General features: G+C 42.2%; 1 protein-coding gene across 1 annotated transcript in view; it reads left to right on the top strand.

Moving 5' to 3' along the window:
• The window catches only part of LOC306778792 (zinc finger matrin-type protein 4-like), a gene marked incomplete at both ends in the record, with an annotated part of 113,682 nt that overhangs the window by 54,038 nt on the left and 40,631 nt on the right, over positions 1–19,013 (top strand). Inside the window, 1 exon segment of the mRNA XM_079270466.1 lies at positions 5,821–5,910. Coding sequence (XP_079126592.1) covers positions 5,821–5,910 — 90 coding nt within the window.

The raw sequence follows: 19,013 nt of genomic DNA on the forward strand, positions 1-19,013 counted from the left end.
ATTGTGATGCAAACAGGGATGAAGCGATGAACTCCAATAGAGGAGGCGTAGATGTTCTGTGCCGACTACCCTTGTAGGATGGTCTTGTGTATCGTTCAGGACTCCTTTTGGAAGCTTCCCGGCTCCTGGTTCCTAACTCATCCCAGGAAGATAGGAGTATTTCAACTTCCTTAATGACGGTGGAACTTAACAAGTTCTGGGTCCAGGATATCAACGATTGAGGAACGATCAAATAAGGGCACTGGCGTACCCTATGATAAAAGGAAAATGTGTGGCTTATGGGTCGGGTTGTGGTTGATTACTCCTCCTGGCTGGGAACTAATCCCGCACATGACCCCCTGTAAAACCACAGCCTTTTCATTTATTATTGAAACAATCAAGATGTAATGTGTTCATTTGTCAGTTTAAGAGAGGCCAGTTGGTAGATATTGTTACCTTTTGACAGAGCCAGGCTAACGCTTTCCAATGTTTGGGAAGAAAGTGAATATTCTTACCATCCAAAATGTAAAACTACTCTTTTAATGTGCTTCAGTTAGTCCTTGATAGAGCTACAGCTCCTTTCCGGATATGTTAACATTGCCTTGACTCTGGGCAGAATGCAATACCAATCGTAATTCCATATGCAGCTGGCCCCAGGTGGTAATTAGTAAGTTATGCAAATAGATGAAGAAATAATATATAATCACAATTAAAATAGTTAGCATATGTATAATTAAAGATGTGCAAATATGAAGGCCAATATGTACCCTATTGCTGAAATGTCGTCTGATGGCTGGTCAAGTGAACCATTTCTACCCAGTTTGGATGTGGAAATGTTTGCTCTGCAGAAACCCAAGTAGCTCTCAGTACCTCAGTGCGTAAAAATGCACTTTAGGGTGACATAACAAATAATGCTTCTGAGTACCAGAAGTGCAATTGATTGCAGGTAAAAGAAAATAACAAAACAGATATGATTTCAGGGGGTGAATCAAAGCCCAGCCTGCTGCCAATGGTGCCCATGTGGCAGTGACCTCACAGGAAATTGATAAACTCTGATTGTCTGGTTCCTGTGCTCAGTGAACGGCAAATGTGGAAAAGCATTTCATCCACATCATTATCCCTTATCTCAAATCACAAAAGAAATCTCAAAATCATATTTGAATAGTTTGAACAGAATAAAAATGACTGCCTTTGTTTAAAGTCCTGTTACGTACATTATTCTGGCTATTCAGTAGTAAGTTTAGGAGAAAAATTGAATTCCAAATGAGTTTGAAACATCTATGTTATTAGTATGTTATATTGAACAGTTAATACAGTATGAATAGTAAACAAGACTGAATGTGCTTCATTATGTTCTTGTTCATTTGTGGCATAACAAAATTGTAAAATATTTTTACACGTCGAAATACTTGCAGTATTTGTTTAAAAGGGAGTCATACAAACCAGCGGCAGTTTGAATGAAAGGTTCAAGGCGAGTTAACTGCTATGCATCCGTCATGCTTTTCAAACTGGATCATCCCCCCCCCTCCACACACACGCACACAAAAAAAAAAAGCGTGAAATCTCACATTGCTGTATATCTGCCAAGAAACTATAGGCCAGACAAATAGATTCCTGAAGCCTTGCTTTCACCCCCAGACCAGGCGGGATGAGTTCGTCTGTCATGTCCTTGTGAAGAGAAGCCGGTAGCTGTTCTTCTGCCTGACAGAATAACGCACTGGGCACCTGCCCACACTGCTACATGCCTCACCAGATGCTATCTTGTAACTATTAACTGTCCCTCATCTGTGGCTTCCCATAACGTTGCAATGACTATATCACGTGTGGTTTTCCCCTCTTTCTGTATCACTTCTCTTGACATCCGAAGCTTCTCCTCGGATAAACTAATCTGTCCTTCTAAATCCTGTCTTCCCCCTGTCGTGGCTGTGCTATCAGATCCTGCTGGGTCGATGGGCTGCTGGTAAGAATACTCTTGCTTCGACCTCAGTGAACTGGACACTAATTACCAATTCAACCCAGTGTCAGGGAGCGGCACTGAGCACTTCATTTGACAGTCTCTCTATTTCTAATGGAGCCTCTACCTGGCACAAACGGAAGCCATCTCTTTGAAACAGGAGTGTGTATTGGAAAGGACAGGACAGGCACAGCGCCATGTTCAGGTGGAGTTAATGGTGTGTGACTTTTTCCAACAAGCTCAATCACAGATTGTTATGACACAGCTTGGTGCGCCGAAAGCCCATTTTTAACAGGGAGGTTAACTTTATTGTGAAAGCGAGGCACTAAACAAGGTTTTCATCATAATATCATTAGTACGTGACGGTGATTATACTCTGCAGCAACAGGGTGCTTATTACCTTGCACGGCAGCTGGATTCTCCCGATACCATGCGAGAATGGCAGGATCACGAGATGATGTCAGGCTTAGGGTAATGCGGATGATTCGGACCAAACGGCGTCCTGTGAAGACACTACGGGCAGGTGAAAGTGCGTGTGACGCAACAAGGATACGCGACTATTTGTTCAAAACAACAATTGACGTTCCTAATGAGGTTAGCATAGATGCCACAACAATATCAGAAATAGAGAGCATTTCTCCATTATAGGAAGAGCAAAGGACGACACTGAAGGGTTTTCTCAATGGAAAAGAAGATCTTGCCCTGTTCTTGACTGGCTTCGACAAAATTTGGATGGATCGGATGATTCGTCCAATTTTCACCTGCAAAGTATATCCAGACAGTTTCCAATGACAGCTTCTTAGATGGTTCTGTGTAACCAACCATCTGGTGCGTCAGGATGCTGACTCCAACACTATCATTACACACAATGAGTTGTGTTTAGCAGATCAACAGATAAGAGGTGATGGATTCTTCCCTCTGTTACTCGACTGTACTGATGTTTGACGTTTTAGAACTTAAATTGGGATGTTTCGGGTACTTTGGATGGTGGGGTAGCAGTGGCTCAGGCATGAATAGAATGCCTCTTGGATACCTCCCAGTGAAGTTACTATGGGTACATCCTACATGACAAAAATAGCTGGGATTAAATATCCCAGCAGGCCTTCCAATGATTTGGGCTTGATCTCCAGAATGGATGGATTTAATTTAACCATGATGACAATTGTTTTTTAATTGTCAATCATTTAAAATAATTTTGTAAAGCACTGACAAATGATTTTTCACTGCAGATACTGGTGTCACATCAGAACATGCTTCCCCGTGTCGTATTGGACACACAACATATTTACTTGTGGAGTATGTTCTACAGACTTGTTGGATGTTTTGAAGTGGTCAAGCTGTTATTCAGGCTGAAGTTTTTGTTTTTCTTAATTTTTGTATAATGGATGTATATCAGATTAATTTCTTAGGATTTTAAAGGAATCTTTTTTCTTATCTTGTTTTACACTGCAGATGCTAGTTTTGCTACTGACATTTGCTGACCAATGCAATATAATGTCATAACTTAACTAGGAATGATGTATTGGTCACTTCCACCAATCAACAATCATAGAGATCATTTTTCTTTGAACCTGCAAAGTAACTAAACATCACTTATTAACTAAAAGTAGAGATGTTTTTGTATCAACATTCATATTAGCTTTCTGCAAATTTATTCATATTGTTCAAAATTAATTTTATGATTAACAACTAGTATTTACCGTGGATTGGTCATTGCTTGTTCGTGAAAGTGTTTGTGTGTGTCAGGTACGACCTTTTAGGGGGAAAAGGTCTGGTGTGAACAAAAAGGGATGCAATTCCTCCTCTTAGTTTGATTGTAGCACTAAGAACAATAACCAATGGCGTAAGGCAGTGGTCCCCAACCACCGGGCCGCGGACCGGTACCGGGCCGTGGATCATTTGGTACCGGGCCGCACAGAAAGAATAAATATTATATTATTTCTGTTTTATTGATTATCAGTCTGAAAGAAGTTTTATTTTGAAAAATGACCGGATTCTCTCACAATTTCATCCGCCTGTGGCTCCTGACACATGTCAAAACGCTTGTCTCGGTGATACGGTGATACGTTACCTCAAAAATTAAACCCGCAAACTAGCGAAAATGAGTAAATAACTTTTGGAGGGCTTCTTTGCAAAGGGAAAAGGCCACTAAGGAGACAAAAGAAGAGCCGATAACTTCCATGAAATGAAAGCTTCATTTAACAGACAATATCAGGAGTCTAATTAAATATCAGGAGAAATTCTGATGCGCCAAGCCCGCTCTGCAGAATATGTGGCGACAGGAAGATCAGCTGCTGGAGATTGTAAATGACGCCGGCCTTAAAAGTATGTTTGAGACAACAACTCTGCTGGTGTTATCAAGGCTGAATATCCTGAGATCGCCACTAAAGCACTGAAAACCCTGCTTCCATTTCACACATCCTCTTTGTGAAGCGGGATGTTCTGCAGTGACGGCAATCAAAACAAAATCACGGAGTAGACGGGACATCAGGAACAGACTTCGGGTGTCATTGTCTCCCGTTACCCCCAGATGGGTCTCGTTGCAGAGAAACAAGCTCAGGGCTGCCACTGATTCAGCGTTATTGTGAGTTGTATTTATTCATGCAGTTTATATTTGTTTTCATGCCGATCGTATCATTTTATTTCGTCGTGTTTTTCCGCCACACCTTGAAGGCCGGTCCGTGAAAATATTGTCTTACATGAAACCGGTCCGTGGTGCAAAAAAGGTTGGGGACCTCTGGCGTAAGGTAGCTACGACAGGCCCCGGTACACGCTATTATGACGGGCCCTAGTGCGCGTCTGTTACTAGGTGAGAAACGCACACCAGGGTCCGCCGACTGGTTAAATCTTTAGCTTTGCTTTCTCCTGTTTTGTCTTTCTGACTTTTTACGTTTGAAAGGCATAACTGCTCGCTCGACTTGCAGATGTGCACCTGGACCTAAACTAGCACCTAGGGTTCTGATGTACAACCTCGTCACACGATCAAATTGAGACTTGACATCGAAATGCATGTTACCCAGCAATCACCATTGCATATCTGTACATGACAACATTTCTGATCATTTATTCTAAGCTTTTATAGGTTATGTAGAATAAGCATATAATATATTGCTGCTGACTATTTTACAAAAAATAAAACCAAAATGATGACTGTTTAGAGGGTATATATAGTAAATGTCACAATTTTAAAGTAATGTGAGTTCTTCTATAGAATATTTCAGACGTAGTAATCTGAATTCCTGGTAAGGGTCCGTTGTTTGCCCAACACATTGTTGGATAGCCTGCTTTACCCAACGCCTCGGGCCCCTGTGTAGGTAGTGGGGCCACTAGCTACACTGTCTACATTTACGCCCCTGAGAAGAGCTAGGTAGTTGTAGGTAAAGGTGACCTTGGAGTACAAAAACTTCTGCTGTGTCTGAAATCCCTATTTTTGGGGCATTTAATGTCTTCAATAGATAGCACCAGTAGAGAGATGACAAGGGAGAGAGATGCAACAAAGGTCCCCTCTTGGACTCAAACCAGGAAAGTCTGAGCTCCTGGCTGGCATCATGACCCCCAAGCCACAGGGGCACCCCATTTCCTGTCATTCTCACTGCCCGTATTATGAATGTGCATTTGAAAAGTGGTTTAACAGAGAATCTTTCATTTCCCCTCAGGGGAGTCGTTTGTCGTTATGTTTTATTGGCGTTACAATACTATAAGATATGAGATCAACCCTCCAAGGGGAGCAGGAGCAAGTGAATAACGTAGACTCAGGCTGCGTTCAAATTTGCATCCTAACATATGAGGGCAAATAATTTTTGAAATACACTATTATGCTCGATATACATCATCCACTTTATTGCCTTAATTCACTTTTCTTTTTCTTTTTCTCTCCTTTCCTTTAGAGTCGGAAACATGCCAACAAAGTGCGGCTGTATTACATGCTACATCCTGTGGATGGAGGCTGCCCTGCCAAGAAGCTCAGAACAGACAATGTGAGTCCTTTGTGAATCTACAGCTTCCTGTCCATAGTGTTTCCCTGTGGTCTCAGTAATCACTGAGAAACATGCACACATCAATCTGTTGCCTAGCCTCCACACTCGTTGTCTGAAAAGCTAACAGATGAACAGAAGTGCCACATTTTTAGACCAATGAACGATGTGACGGTGATGTCGCTGCGGTTGGATGCAAAGGGGATGCCCACCATTAATTGAGTACAAGGATACATTGTGAGGTGTGAGGCCCTCCCAGCCTTCCCTGTCATGTTAATTAAGGACATGACGTGTTTGACACACGCAATTGTCAGGCCTGTCACTTCCTGCCCGATAAGTGTTTGAAGATGTGTGTTGTTAGGCTAGTGTAGCCTTGCCCACTTGAAGCAAACTCTGTTATGTCTTTGTTGAGGAAAAGACAAAAACAGGGTTTTTACATCCACTTGGCAGCTCTGCCCCCACTCAGATGAGAATGTTGAGATTTCATGTCACTGTCACAGTGAAACTCCAAGTTCCTTTCAAGTGAAGTTTAAAGCTGGTGTGGTGAGATGGAGGTGAGGAGAGGTTGGAGTGGAGCGATTGGAGGGACTCTGATCTCTGCTTTGATAACGGGGAGTTTGCCAACTATCAATCTGGAAATGAGCATCTGAAGAAGATAAGGACACACATTGCTTTCTCTCGCTGCTTCAGCTCATCACCCAGTCTTGCTATGCTGTTTAACTGTACATTTCCCCTCAATCTATGCACTATATGCACCCACCATTCCCTTTCCTCTTTCATCACTATTTCCTTTTTATTCTTTCCTTTCCTCTACTTTCCTCTCAGTTCCTTTCACATTACTTTGCATCCTTTCCTTTTCATTCCTCTACTTTCCCCTTTTTAGACTTTTCTATCCCTTTCTTTCCTCTTTTGTCATCTCTGTTTTGTTAGTTGAAATGTGTTCAATCTCTGAGACACCGGACTCTTGTAACCTATCTCATACCAGCGTTCTGCTTATGCTTTTATCACTTGCACTGAAGCCATGTGGGCTCAGAGTGACTCAACATGGATGTCTCATCTCATCATTCTTTCACTCTCCTTGTGCTTCCCATTACCTTGCTGATAGGCAACACAGGTACAACATGTCTGATACAGTATCCTGTCTCTTCTTTCACCATAGGTTGGTTTTATGGATTATATTAACAATATTGAACAGGCAACAATATCAATATATAAAAGAAAAAAGAACCGACGACATTTGGCCAATGTAACCAACCTAAAATACTGAGTTATCTTTTGGACCAGGCATAGAAAAAGGCTGTTAATTCTAAATTGTGATGTTCACTGGCGAGCTCAAATGTTTGCCTGTTGTCTTCAGCACAACAACAAAGTAATTCAAAACTCAACACTCTGCTGCTCTGAACAGAAAATTTGTTTTCAGACATTAATGTCTCTGATCGCTGTTCAGTGGACACAATCTCCTTATTTTCTGTTCGGCTTTTAATAGGAACATCTGCAGAAAGTTGTGATTGTTATAAACAGTCTCTTGACAGTAAGGGTTGAAAAAAACAAAAGACCTTTAAAGCAACAACTTTTCACTGCTAACTTCGCAAATGATCAGTGCCCCCAATGCCTCAAACTATGAACGCCTATGGGTATCCGTCTAGCATCAGCTTTATTTTATTATTTTACATTTTTTCACTATTTATTTACCAGGGATCAATCGACATTTTATTTTCCACCTCAATGTAAATGAGTTAGGAGTTAGTTAGAGAGCTCAGCTGCTGTGAGACAGACCGCCTGTGAGTGCTTTGGGACGGCTCACAGCAGCACTCGCTGCTCGTTCACAACAGGGCAGAACATATGTGCTTTCACGTCAGAGTCAAAACACCAGAAAAGTCTCCAACAACACCAGAACAAGTCGCTTGATTTGTCGTTCGTAGCTTTTGACAAAATAAGTCACCATGAGGGTTTGGAAAGTCACCAGATTTAGCGAGAAAGTCGCAAAGTTGGCAACACTGGCACTGACTAAATGTGTCCCTAGGGCAACATTGGATGTAACAATAGTTCCTATAGAGTGGTCTCGTGTGACGTCACAGTTTTAGCTGTCGGCCATGTTGGAGTACACACAAAGCCACTGGCATGCACGGCTGAGTCGCATAACCTATCGGTGGTGAACTTTTGTGCTGTCTTTGGTTGTGGCAGCAGAGCTGATAGAGAAAAGAAATCATTCTTTCGTTTGCCAGCGGTCATTACACATCAAGGAAATGATACGAAGGAGCTATCCAAGCGACGTCGCGAGAAATGGCTGTCACGCATCTCTCGAGATATAAAGGAATGGAATTTGGCGTACACTAGAGTATGTGCGGATCACTTTATAAGTGGTCAGTGATTTTATTTACAAATTCGTTTGTGAACAGTATTTAATAAAGGAAATATAAATTAAACTTGGACATGAGAAGGTTACCGAAGCTTCATCGGCCCGTGACAGCAGTCGGTACCAGAGACGTGTCGAGCGTGTACAACAGGCGGAACACAGAGATGCAGCCTCAGCATTGCTTGATATGAGTTTAACGTCAGATCATATATATATACACACACCGATGGATGAAGTTAGGGGTTAGTTTAAAGTTAATTCCTACACACACGCACACAATGACGTGCATGTACAATGTAAACAAACACACGTGTCTGTTTGCACTGAGTAAACATTGAATATTGCTAAATATCGGACCAGATCTGTATATATTTACCCTCCCAATGACGAGATGAGAATTCTCGACGACCGTTGCTTTGACGTCTCGGACCCATCCACTGACAAACTGATTATAAGCGTCGAGCCCTTTGTAGCACGCCAACTCGTCTTTTGTGTAAGGACTGGGGGTGTTCACGAGATACGTGTAGATGTTGGCGTAGTTTACCGATGGAAGATAAGTAGGATCGGCAGTGAAACGATCTGCACTCATCGTATAGGGATCCAAATTACCAATAACCTTCAATTTGGCCAGGTAGCGAACTTTTGATGCACTATCCAGTGATCCAAAGTATTGTATTTTCGCCGCACTTCCTTGTTTACTCGCCGCCATGTAGGTTCTGTATGTACTCCAACATGGCCGACCGACGTCGTAACTAAGGAGATCGTGACGTCGGTGAGACCACTCCATTGTAGGGAACGACCGAATTCACAGGGCCCCTTTAAGGAAAGGGGCGTAACCCTGGTGACAGAGAGGGTTAAAGGGTGGCAGGAAGTGAATGTGTGTATGTTTTGTATGGATGGAAATAAACGGCCACAAGGTGCAGCCAAAGGGAATACTCGCCTCCTTGTTTGTTTCCACGCACCTACACTATCACATATAAAACCAAACTAAAATCCATCTTCATAAAAACAAGTTGTACAAGTAATAATATATAAACAACCATATTAAAGCTATTGCAGATGTAAAAACAAAAGCAGTTTACTTACCAGAGCTGCTGTTCACTATTTAAAGACAAAGCCATCCTCCTTTCTTTGGTAACAAAGAGTTTAATCTCACGGTTGTTGAGTACATCCGTGCATTTTAGTCCCAGTAAGAAGTCTTTCTCGATTCATGGACGCCAGTGAAGACAGTCGAGCCTCCCCAGTTGTATTTCTTGAATATGTTTTAATGCGTTTGAGGGGCTGAAAATGTCCGCTCGACAGAGGCAGCAGATATTGGGATTGTCACCGCCCAACATGTCAGGCTAGCCCACTGACCAATCACGTACTTGTAGGCCAGCTAGCAGGCTCTGACACGTCAAAGAATACGCCCAACATGTCAAACTAAAGATCTGATTGGTTGAAGAATATGACAATCAACAATATCGTCCCCATTCACTTAAACTGCAAAGGGATTCACTTGTGAGTCTGCAGGCCTAGGGCCTCTGTTCTTATCTAGAGACACAGAGGTGAGATCTGATTGGATAAAAGCTCTACTTAAAACAAGCTGTACTGGAAGCAGAGCAACTGAGGAAGACAGGAGCTGTGCAATGAGAACATAAGATAATGGGAAAAAAATTGTAATACATGTAGTATATTTATGAAACATTATTAAATTATAAAATAGCTATAACTTTGTGATTCTGTCTAGGCCAGCAGAGAAGGCCTTGCTGGCCCTGACGGCCCACCACTGGAATAGCACAATACAACACAGTATCATACAATACCAAAAAATGCATGGGGCCACCAGCCCATCAGGACTATCTAAGCATTCACCACAGACACAGCCTACAGGAGCGATTGAGTTAAGTGTCTTGCCCAAGGACACATCTACATGAACTGGAGGAGCAGGGGAACGAAGAGTCGTCGTGACATTACTCCACTATATCTTTGCACAGCTAATAGTTGTTTGCTGCAAATCATAGCGCACGTTAGATATTACTGTAATGTTCCGGACCTTTGTGTGAGGAAATTCTCTCTAACCGGACCTTGTTGAATATTAATTAAATACCCCTTTATCCTTGGTTATGTATGTCAAATTGCAGTTACAGAAATATAAGACATGTTCAAAGATATATCAAACCTTTGATGGACACTCACCGGTTCCGGATGATATTTCTTTTTATACCTGTTTTATTTACAGGTGTGGCTGAAAATACGTTGTGTTGTTTCTGCCGAATGTAGAAGCAGTTGTATATGTTATATTCTCTCACACTGTACTTTAACCAAACTGCTCTTCGTATTAAAGCTATTTGCATTCTTTTGTATGGCTGTCAGGTAGAATGTGTGTCTGCTTCGTACTGGCTGTGTCAACGGGGAATGCAGGGAGATTGGTTTCAGCTGTTTTCCCCAGAATCACTGTCCACACTGCAGCATCACTGAGCAGGGGCACTTAACAGGAAAAGGTCTATGGTTGAGTGTTTCATGCTAGTTCATGTGAGGTGACCTTGGTGGCCTGTGTCGTCTAAGGCCTTGATGTGGGGGAGGAGTGAGCTCAGTGTTTCAGTGCATTTCTTTGATGAGACCTGTCTCTGTGACCTGCTCCTGGTTTCCACTTCAATCAATGCAGAAATGATAATCTCAAACCTCAGATAATGAATAATTATCACTTTTTTTCTTTGTAGTGTGAGCAGCTATGAACTTAAAGGTGCTGAATTCAATATTCAGAGCATTAATATAGCAGCAAACAACTATCTGCTGTGTAAAGATATATTGAAGTAATGTCTTCCTGGTCAGAGGAGGAAGTCACTCTCCCTTTGTGTCTGTTGTAGTCCGAGCTTCTCTGTAGCGGGCTTTTTACTGCATGTTCCCACTGGCTACCTCACGGCCGCCGTTCTGCACATACGCCGGTTACAGCTGCTATCCCTTTCCACTTCAAAAAACACTTCAGTATAAGCATTGTTGTTATTATATATGGTATGATTATTTGCAATGAACCTTGTCTTAGTTGACTGAGGATAGTTAGACATGTTTCGTGACCTCTGCTTGGTTGTGCTTTACGCTTTAGCTTGCGGACGTACTGTGGAGGAGGATGTGGACTTCTAGTAGGTTTGAATGGACATGTTTTAGAAATTTGTCTTGGGGGATGAATAAAACTGTAGAGGGAAAAAAACACAGCTAATAGGATGAAGTCAATGACCATAAAGTCTGTGAGCCTGTTAAATAAATGAGCCCGTATAGAATTTGCCTCAGGATGTAGTGTCTCAGATGATTTGTGACTTGTACAGCTTACATAGGACAAAGTTATCCATAACAAAGCCAGTCCTATTGTAATAGTACCAAGGACTTTGTGTATCTAGGCCGCCACTCATATTATAACTACACTTAAGCAAAGCTCATTAAATATAAAAGCATTGTGCCTAACTTATGTAATTTTCAATGCAAATCCGGCAACTTTTCTGTGGGCTGTTTCACATGTTTTCTTCAGTTCTATCTTAATCAAAATTGACCACACAGTTTATTTCTGTGATTGCGGTGGTAAACAGTTGAAATGTCTTCAATAGGCATCCATCAGACCCAACCTCAGCCACAGTGCTTTCCATGTGACACCCATTGTTGACAGTGAATGAATTGCTTGTAACGAGATGCCATCCAGCAGGACAGCAACCGTCAAATGTGCCCATAGAGACGTGCTTCCGTCTGCCTCTCACAAATCAGCTGCTGACTTCAGCTCGTTAACGAGCACATGGACCTCTGTAGCGCGGTGAAAAAATCTCAATGCAGAATCCAGAGTCTGAGCCAAGGGAGGGGTTTGTAGCTGATGGAACAGCTCCTCTGAGCCCCGCTATTGAGATGAAATCAACCTCGGGGTTAATATCTGTTGCAGGAGAGACAGACGGCTCCTGTTTCATTGGTAGAGAGAGGAATGAGGGGGTGTGTGGAGGTTGGTTCTCTGCTGCAGCTGCTCAGCTTCCCCATGACAGTTCACCTACTGCAGCCTCTCGATCTGTCGTGTCTCATTTATGATATATTTTGATCATGGAGATGAGTTAACTTTTACACCCAATATTTCATTTTGCATACATTAACATTTGAAAAGACCGAGGCCACGGAGCAGTCAAAGAGGAGGCTATATTACGTTTTTACTGCATTATCCATAGTGGATTTAGAATACTTACAGAAAGTGAGTCATTCAGAGGGACATACTTATTGCTTCACTGGTGGCAGGGCCTCAAGGTGGTCTGCTGGTCTGCTGTAGTTAGTTTTGAATTGTTTCGAGTTGGTTTCAGAAGTAACTGTCCTGCACATGTTCTGCATTGGAAATGTCTCTAGTTGTGTTTCTTCTCAATTGTCAAGCAAATTTGAAGCGAAAAATAAATGCAAATGCGGTGCATGGCCACATACAGCTTTTCTAATGCGATACTTCAAAATGTGCATAAAAGTATTTCAATCAGGAGAGACTTGTTTCATAAGTTAACAATGATTTATTATACAAGCGTCAAATATGAAAAGTGCAAAGTCTTTGGCGATTGGACTCCATCCTGAAGTACTATCACCGAGGGTAGGGATACTGAGGTCCAACAGGCCTAACCCCCCTGGAGTCCAGACACTGGTGGTGGTGATGAAAGGAGTTGCTGCAATCTGATGATGACTCAGGAGCACGACTGTGATGCTGACTGGAGGCGACTGGGGTGGAGGAGGGTTGCATCTGCTTCGCTGAAATGACAACTGACATCAGCAGAGAGGAGAACACTATTTAAAGATTGACAGCAACGATATGATTGGCTTGAGGAACCGGTGTGCCGAATCTGGTTGGTTACTTAAAAGTGCACGCCCCCAATCAGCTGATAGAGTAATTACAAGGAGAGGAAAGACAGAGATTACTAGTGAGTGTCTTCCTGACTGAACTTGCGCTTGAGCTACATGTGAATGGTAGTTAGTCGTACTGACCCGTAGTTAGAGTACTGTCAAGACTCGACATGGACATAGACTTTGTCCAGTAACACTTTTATTCTTTGATTTGTTTGAGTGAGAGAAGTTCCTTTAACGGTTTTGGAGAAAATGTATGGTTAAATTTATCGATTAAAAGTTATTTAACAGTCATTGTTTTATTATAAACATGCAACTGAATTTCAATTTTCAATGACAAAAATGCTGTCAATGGGAATGGTCTATGTTCCCTCGGCCGTACGGTCTCTCAGATCAGTACCCCAGGAGGTGCAATGCCGAAAGCCCATGTGTTAGCCCGTTAACCCAAAGACAAAAGTCCATTGTTCCGAAGGCCCACTACTCTGAAAATACAACAAACAGAAGCAAAAGGCTAATTATTTAGAATATTTCTTTTAATGGCATGACCTGCCCTACTCTGCCTCTGATTGGCTTACCCCGATATTCTTACCCTAAACCTAACCAATCTCACTCCTCGTACCTAAACCTAACCAACCCAACCAACGAAGGCAACGGGTACCAGCCCGACTGTCTGACCTTTATCGGATGTTGTTAGCGTGATATCTCAAACAGATATAAACAGATTTCAACATGGTCCAAGGATGATATGAGGGAACATAGAGCTGAGGGAATATAGGGACTCATTTGGATGACTAAATAAAATCATCGATGCTGAGGTAACATATGCCAGACCTCTGTAAATTATAACTCTTAAAAAGAAAAGAAATTGGAATAGGCCAAAATCAGAATTGGCAGGTCACACAAAACCTGCCAATGGCCGAGAAAATTGCAATCGGTGCTTCTCTAATTTGTTGAATGCCATTCCCAATCTCTTTCTGTTATCCATACATTTTCTCACTTTTAAGGAAATGCCTAGAAATTGTAATCCTAAAACTGCACCGCTAACGTCAGTTTGCAAGCTAGATAGCTCAGAAGTTGCCCAGCTGCACCTCATTACACAGCAGGTAGACATACCTGCACATTCCACTCAGGTCTGGTTAGATGCTGATGTGCTCCTTAGTCTTCAATACCAACACCAACGCGGTCTGACAATGACATGTAGGTTTAAGTGTGATTACTTTGTGCTTCGTTCCCTACTGAGTAACACCGGCACTCTTTTTCTTCCTTTTGATAATACAGAACTATTAACAATACATTTTTAAAAGCACACTGGCGTTGTTTGACCACAGAAGGGATGACTAAATGTGATCGCATTTGGACTTCTAGCTTCGAAACCACCTTACTGTATATTAACTGTTGTTTGGCCTTTGAAGCAAGATGACAAAATGAGTGATCAAACCAGAACCAGCCTCACACATTACTTGATCTTTGTTTTTTTCAGGTGTCACACTAAATCTACGTTAGGTCTGCAGTTTGACCGTAGGCTGTTGGTAAAAGGGCACATTGCCTTGATGGGAGAGGGCTCCACTTAAACTACACAGATGTGATGCGACCAGGCTGTGTTTATGAGGTGGCAATGTCTAAAAATACACTCAGCAGCACCGCCTGCAGAGACGGGGGGCGTCTGGACCTGGTTGAACTGATGGCATTTGACAACTGTACACGCTGTTGGTCATGGTGGTCGCTGCGATAACCTGTAATCATGCGCCGGCGAGGAGGGAGTGTCAGTTATGTCGTATAATCTCAGGGTTCTGGTGGGTTTTTTGGTTTGATGGTGAAATAGACTGTTTTGGATTACGAACTCTGTTTAGCTTGTGTTGTGGATCGATCAGGTGAGGTCTTGACAGAGATGATTGTTGTTCCCTGGTTTAATATTCAAATATGCAATGGCTGCTGAACAGAATTACAGTCAGGTCATATATTCTAAATGAAAGGAAACGTGAGAGAGAAACGATGAATAAACACAACCCTACAGAGAGGCTTTGGTTTTGCTCAGTTTACCTGTTCAGTGTCTGTGGTTTTCACTCTACTCAGTGATTTGTAGTTTGTTATTGCAGTTCACTCAGTCTTCTGTTCAAATGTCTGGACATCAGCTGAATTTCCTTCTCAGCATTTTTATGCACATTATGAAATACCAGATTTAGATAGCTGTATGAGAACCTCACTTTTCAGCTGAATGTCAGCAGTATGCAAATATATTGGATCGTTTGCTCAAGGCAGGAAGACTTTTTGTCGATAACTGTGAGTCATTCCAGACATTTGCTGAGAACAGCCTCTGAGATTACAGATTTTCTACATGTCACAGTCAACTTTTTTACTACTCATCAGACAAACAATGACATGACACTTGGTTTTGGGAATGGTTGTCGAGGAATCTTGCAATGATCATTTATGACTATATTTTACACTTTGTTGACAAATAGAGTAATCCTTTTAAAGTCTCAGTGAAACGGAAGTTAGAGCGACTTTATCTGTTCTGTGAGTATTCAGCATTGTACAGTTACAAGAGGGATTTAAATCAACAAAAAAAAGTGGGCGGGTCTTATAATGTAGTACAATATGGAGCTACAGAGGACTGTAGCTCCACACACATCCCTTGTCGCTAAAAGTTGCAGAATAATCGCTGGCTGGTTAATTGATTCTTTGAATATATTTTATTTCTGTTTGCATATATTGTTAAACTGGTGCACAATACGACATTAGATGTAATCTAAAAGGGTAAATAAAAAGGACCTGGTCTGATAAATGGTTTATACATGATACTGTTGTTTTTTTTTAAGTGTTGTTACACACACATTATTTGGCTCAATATAATATGTTGTTCCTTTCCAAGCTATAGCCTCTAAATATATTCTGTTCTTGTTCATTATTGGCTCAAACAGGTCACTTGAAAGTCATTTTTGAAACACATGAACAAACCACTTGATCTGCTTTGTATCACTTTAAGAAACCATTGTTGTCAAACCCTATCTGTTGGACATCGCTCAGAAAGGTGGATATAGAAATAGACAGGTTTAGGTCACAGTTAAAGCTCTGCTTTGACATCGTGTCCATTTCTCTTTTTTATCTTCATTGGACAAATATGCTTCCAATAATGCCAACTCACAGTATGATTTCCTCATGGCTGCTAACAATTCCCTGTCTTCCATTAACTGTCTCTATGTCTGTATTAGGATCGAAGACCTAACGTGCATGGTTCTTACCAGGAGATATGTTGACAATGATTGCATGTTGTGCCTTCAATGGATTCAATTAATCTAATGTTGGCATATCATTATTTATTAAATATTCTACTACAGAATATTGCAACAACTTTTCAATTATGTGTTGTGAAGGAAACAGCTTTCTACTGGGTTATTTTAAATGAGGAAAATAACATACGTCTAAAAATGACAGGTTCTAAGCCTTATTTTGATGCAGTGGTTCAACATGCGGCCTGCTGCGAGCGGCCTGGGTAGGGGACTACAGAATATAGCAATCCCTTTTCAGTAATGTGTAACAAATTAAAAGACTAGTTAGTGAAATCAAAACACGATGTTGCAAACGGAATGGGCATTTGTATCTAGTGTCCACATGATATGAATGGATTTGATGCAACATAACTAAAGACACCTTTTTTTCCTCCCTGAAATAATAACGGGCAACTTCAGGTAAAAAGAAAATCAGTTTCCATCACATTATATTTGCTATCTGGAAGAACGTATTCGGTTTCAGGTGCATCAGTAGTAGTTATGCTTCCATTCAAACGGAAATTGAGAAGTTAACTTGAAAAGCAATTGCTGTGTTTAATTGTTGTGTGAAACCATGCCAAAGACATCCATTAACACTGCAGGCAGTTTGTTTAGATCAGGGATTCCCAAAGTGGGGTGCGCGCACCCCTGGGGGTGCGCGAGCTGCCTCTAGAGCTGCCTCTAGGGGGTGCGCGAGAGGAAAAATGTAATGGCGGTGCAGTCCTGTCTCCTAAAAATTATGTTCCCCCAAAACTAAAATGCATTCTCAATTACGTTTTACCACGAACGTATTTTCTCCCTGATTACGTTTGTGTTTGACGTACAAATACGCTTCTCATCAACATATCTTTGCCATACTCTAGTCTTTATTATTTTTCTGTGATCTGCCTCGCCTCTACCCCGCCACCCACGAGTTGTTGACCCGCGGCCTGTTCCGAGGGCTGACAGACCCGACGATCGGGTGCCTCACGGCGGGGACGGCTGGAGACCTCGCGTCCCGGCGCCAACGAGTGAGCGCCGCCACTCGGAACCATAAAACCAAGTCCTGGATTTCACCCGGGGGACATTCTGGAGGTATTGTGACCGGGTGATGTGCCTCGTTGCTGGGGAGGTATGAGCCGAGAGTGGCGGGGTGTTATGGAGGTATATATTACAACTCGGTGTTGTTCCCGTGCGTGGATGAGCGCATTTCTGCCGGAGACAGGCGGCGTGTTGTGGTGGTATTCTGACCGCGTAATAGGGAGAAGGAGAGGCGGTGGTGGAGAGGGAAAAATGTTAAAGAGATGGTGGAATGTATGATTGGAGAGAGAGAAGCGAAAAAGTTGGACGTGATCCCGCGTCCAACAACAGTGTCGCGCGCATCGATGCTTTGTCCGAAGACATCCTGGCTACATTGGTTGGTCGCGTGAAGAAGAGTGAGTTTTACTCTCTGCAAGTAGACGAGCCTACAGATGTGGCCAATCTGGCCAATCGTCCGTTACCTTCGTAACGTTACGTCCGTTACCTTTTCGAAGGCACGGCCCAGGAAGAATTTTTTATCTTGTAAACAAACGCCACGCGCGAGCAAACTGTTCTCTCATTCGTCCGATTTTTATGCGGCTCTGTTGCTTTTTTTTTTAAGGTGTGTGTGTGTGTGTGGGGGGGGGGGGGTGCGTGAACCCGGTCGGGATGTAGAAGGGGGTGCGTGGCCTAAAAAGTTTGGGAACCGCTGGTTTAGATGGTACCTTAGATGCTTTGTACTGGGGGGGGGGGGGTCTTCAAGGGGGACTTCTTTCTCCCACACAGATGAATAAGTAGGGGCTAATGATGGCTACGAAATATAGTATCGATTGGTTTAGCATGTCTCAGGGCAGGCTATATCCATAACTCTTGTACAAGCCTATTCATGCATACTGCATGGCTTTAAATGTTTGGTTCACTTGGGTCATAATACGCTTAGAAGCTTGCTTTTGAGAGAAATGTTCTGCTGATTCAAATCGACACAGCAGCACAACATCATTGTTGTTAAAGTGAAAATGTAACGTCCCCTACCTAGAATTGCTATCAAGGTGGTCTTGAACAAAGCATTTCAACCCAGAACTGCAGACTATTGACTATTGTGCTGCTTTGGTAGTGTTGCATCCTTTGTGATTCCTTTCACGAGGCTATGATTCTAGAGCCTTGGCTGCTCTGTTAGGCTGCACTTCGGCACTGCTGTGAGCTAAATGCTAACATTAGCATCCCAACATACTCAAAACATACTACATGTTGATCTTTAGCAGGTAATGTTTGCCATGTTTGCCATCTTAGTTCAGCCTGGCACTCTGAGATTTCTTTTAAATGAAAAGTGCGTTACAAATAAAATGCATTATTATTATTATTATGTTAGCATGCTAAAATGTACTAATTTGCAGTGAAGACAGCACAGCTGAGGCTGATGGAATGTCTTTTGTTTTTAGGGTATTTGATCATAAACCAAAGTATAAGACGAAATAGAATTTTGACCTGATGATTGTGCAATATGAAAAGTGAAGATAACTGCAATTGCTACAATTTATCCACTGGGGAACGTGTCTTCCCCAAATTGAATGACCTCCAGTAGTTTTCTGAGACGTTTCACTTATAACCCTCGAGGGATCCATGATTTCTACACCAGTCTGATCAGTGAGAGCATT

This window comes from Melanostigma gelatinosum (genome assembly GCF_949748355.1).
Source record: "Melanostigma gelatinosum genome assembly, chromosome: 6".
NCBI classification, from domain to species: Eukaryota; Metazoa; Chordata; class Actinopteri; order Perciformes; family Zoarcidae; genus Melanostigma; species Melanostigma gelatinosum.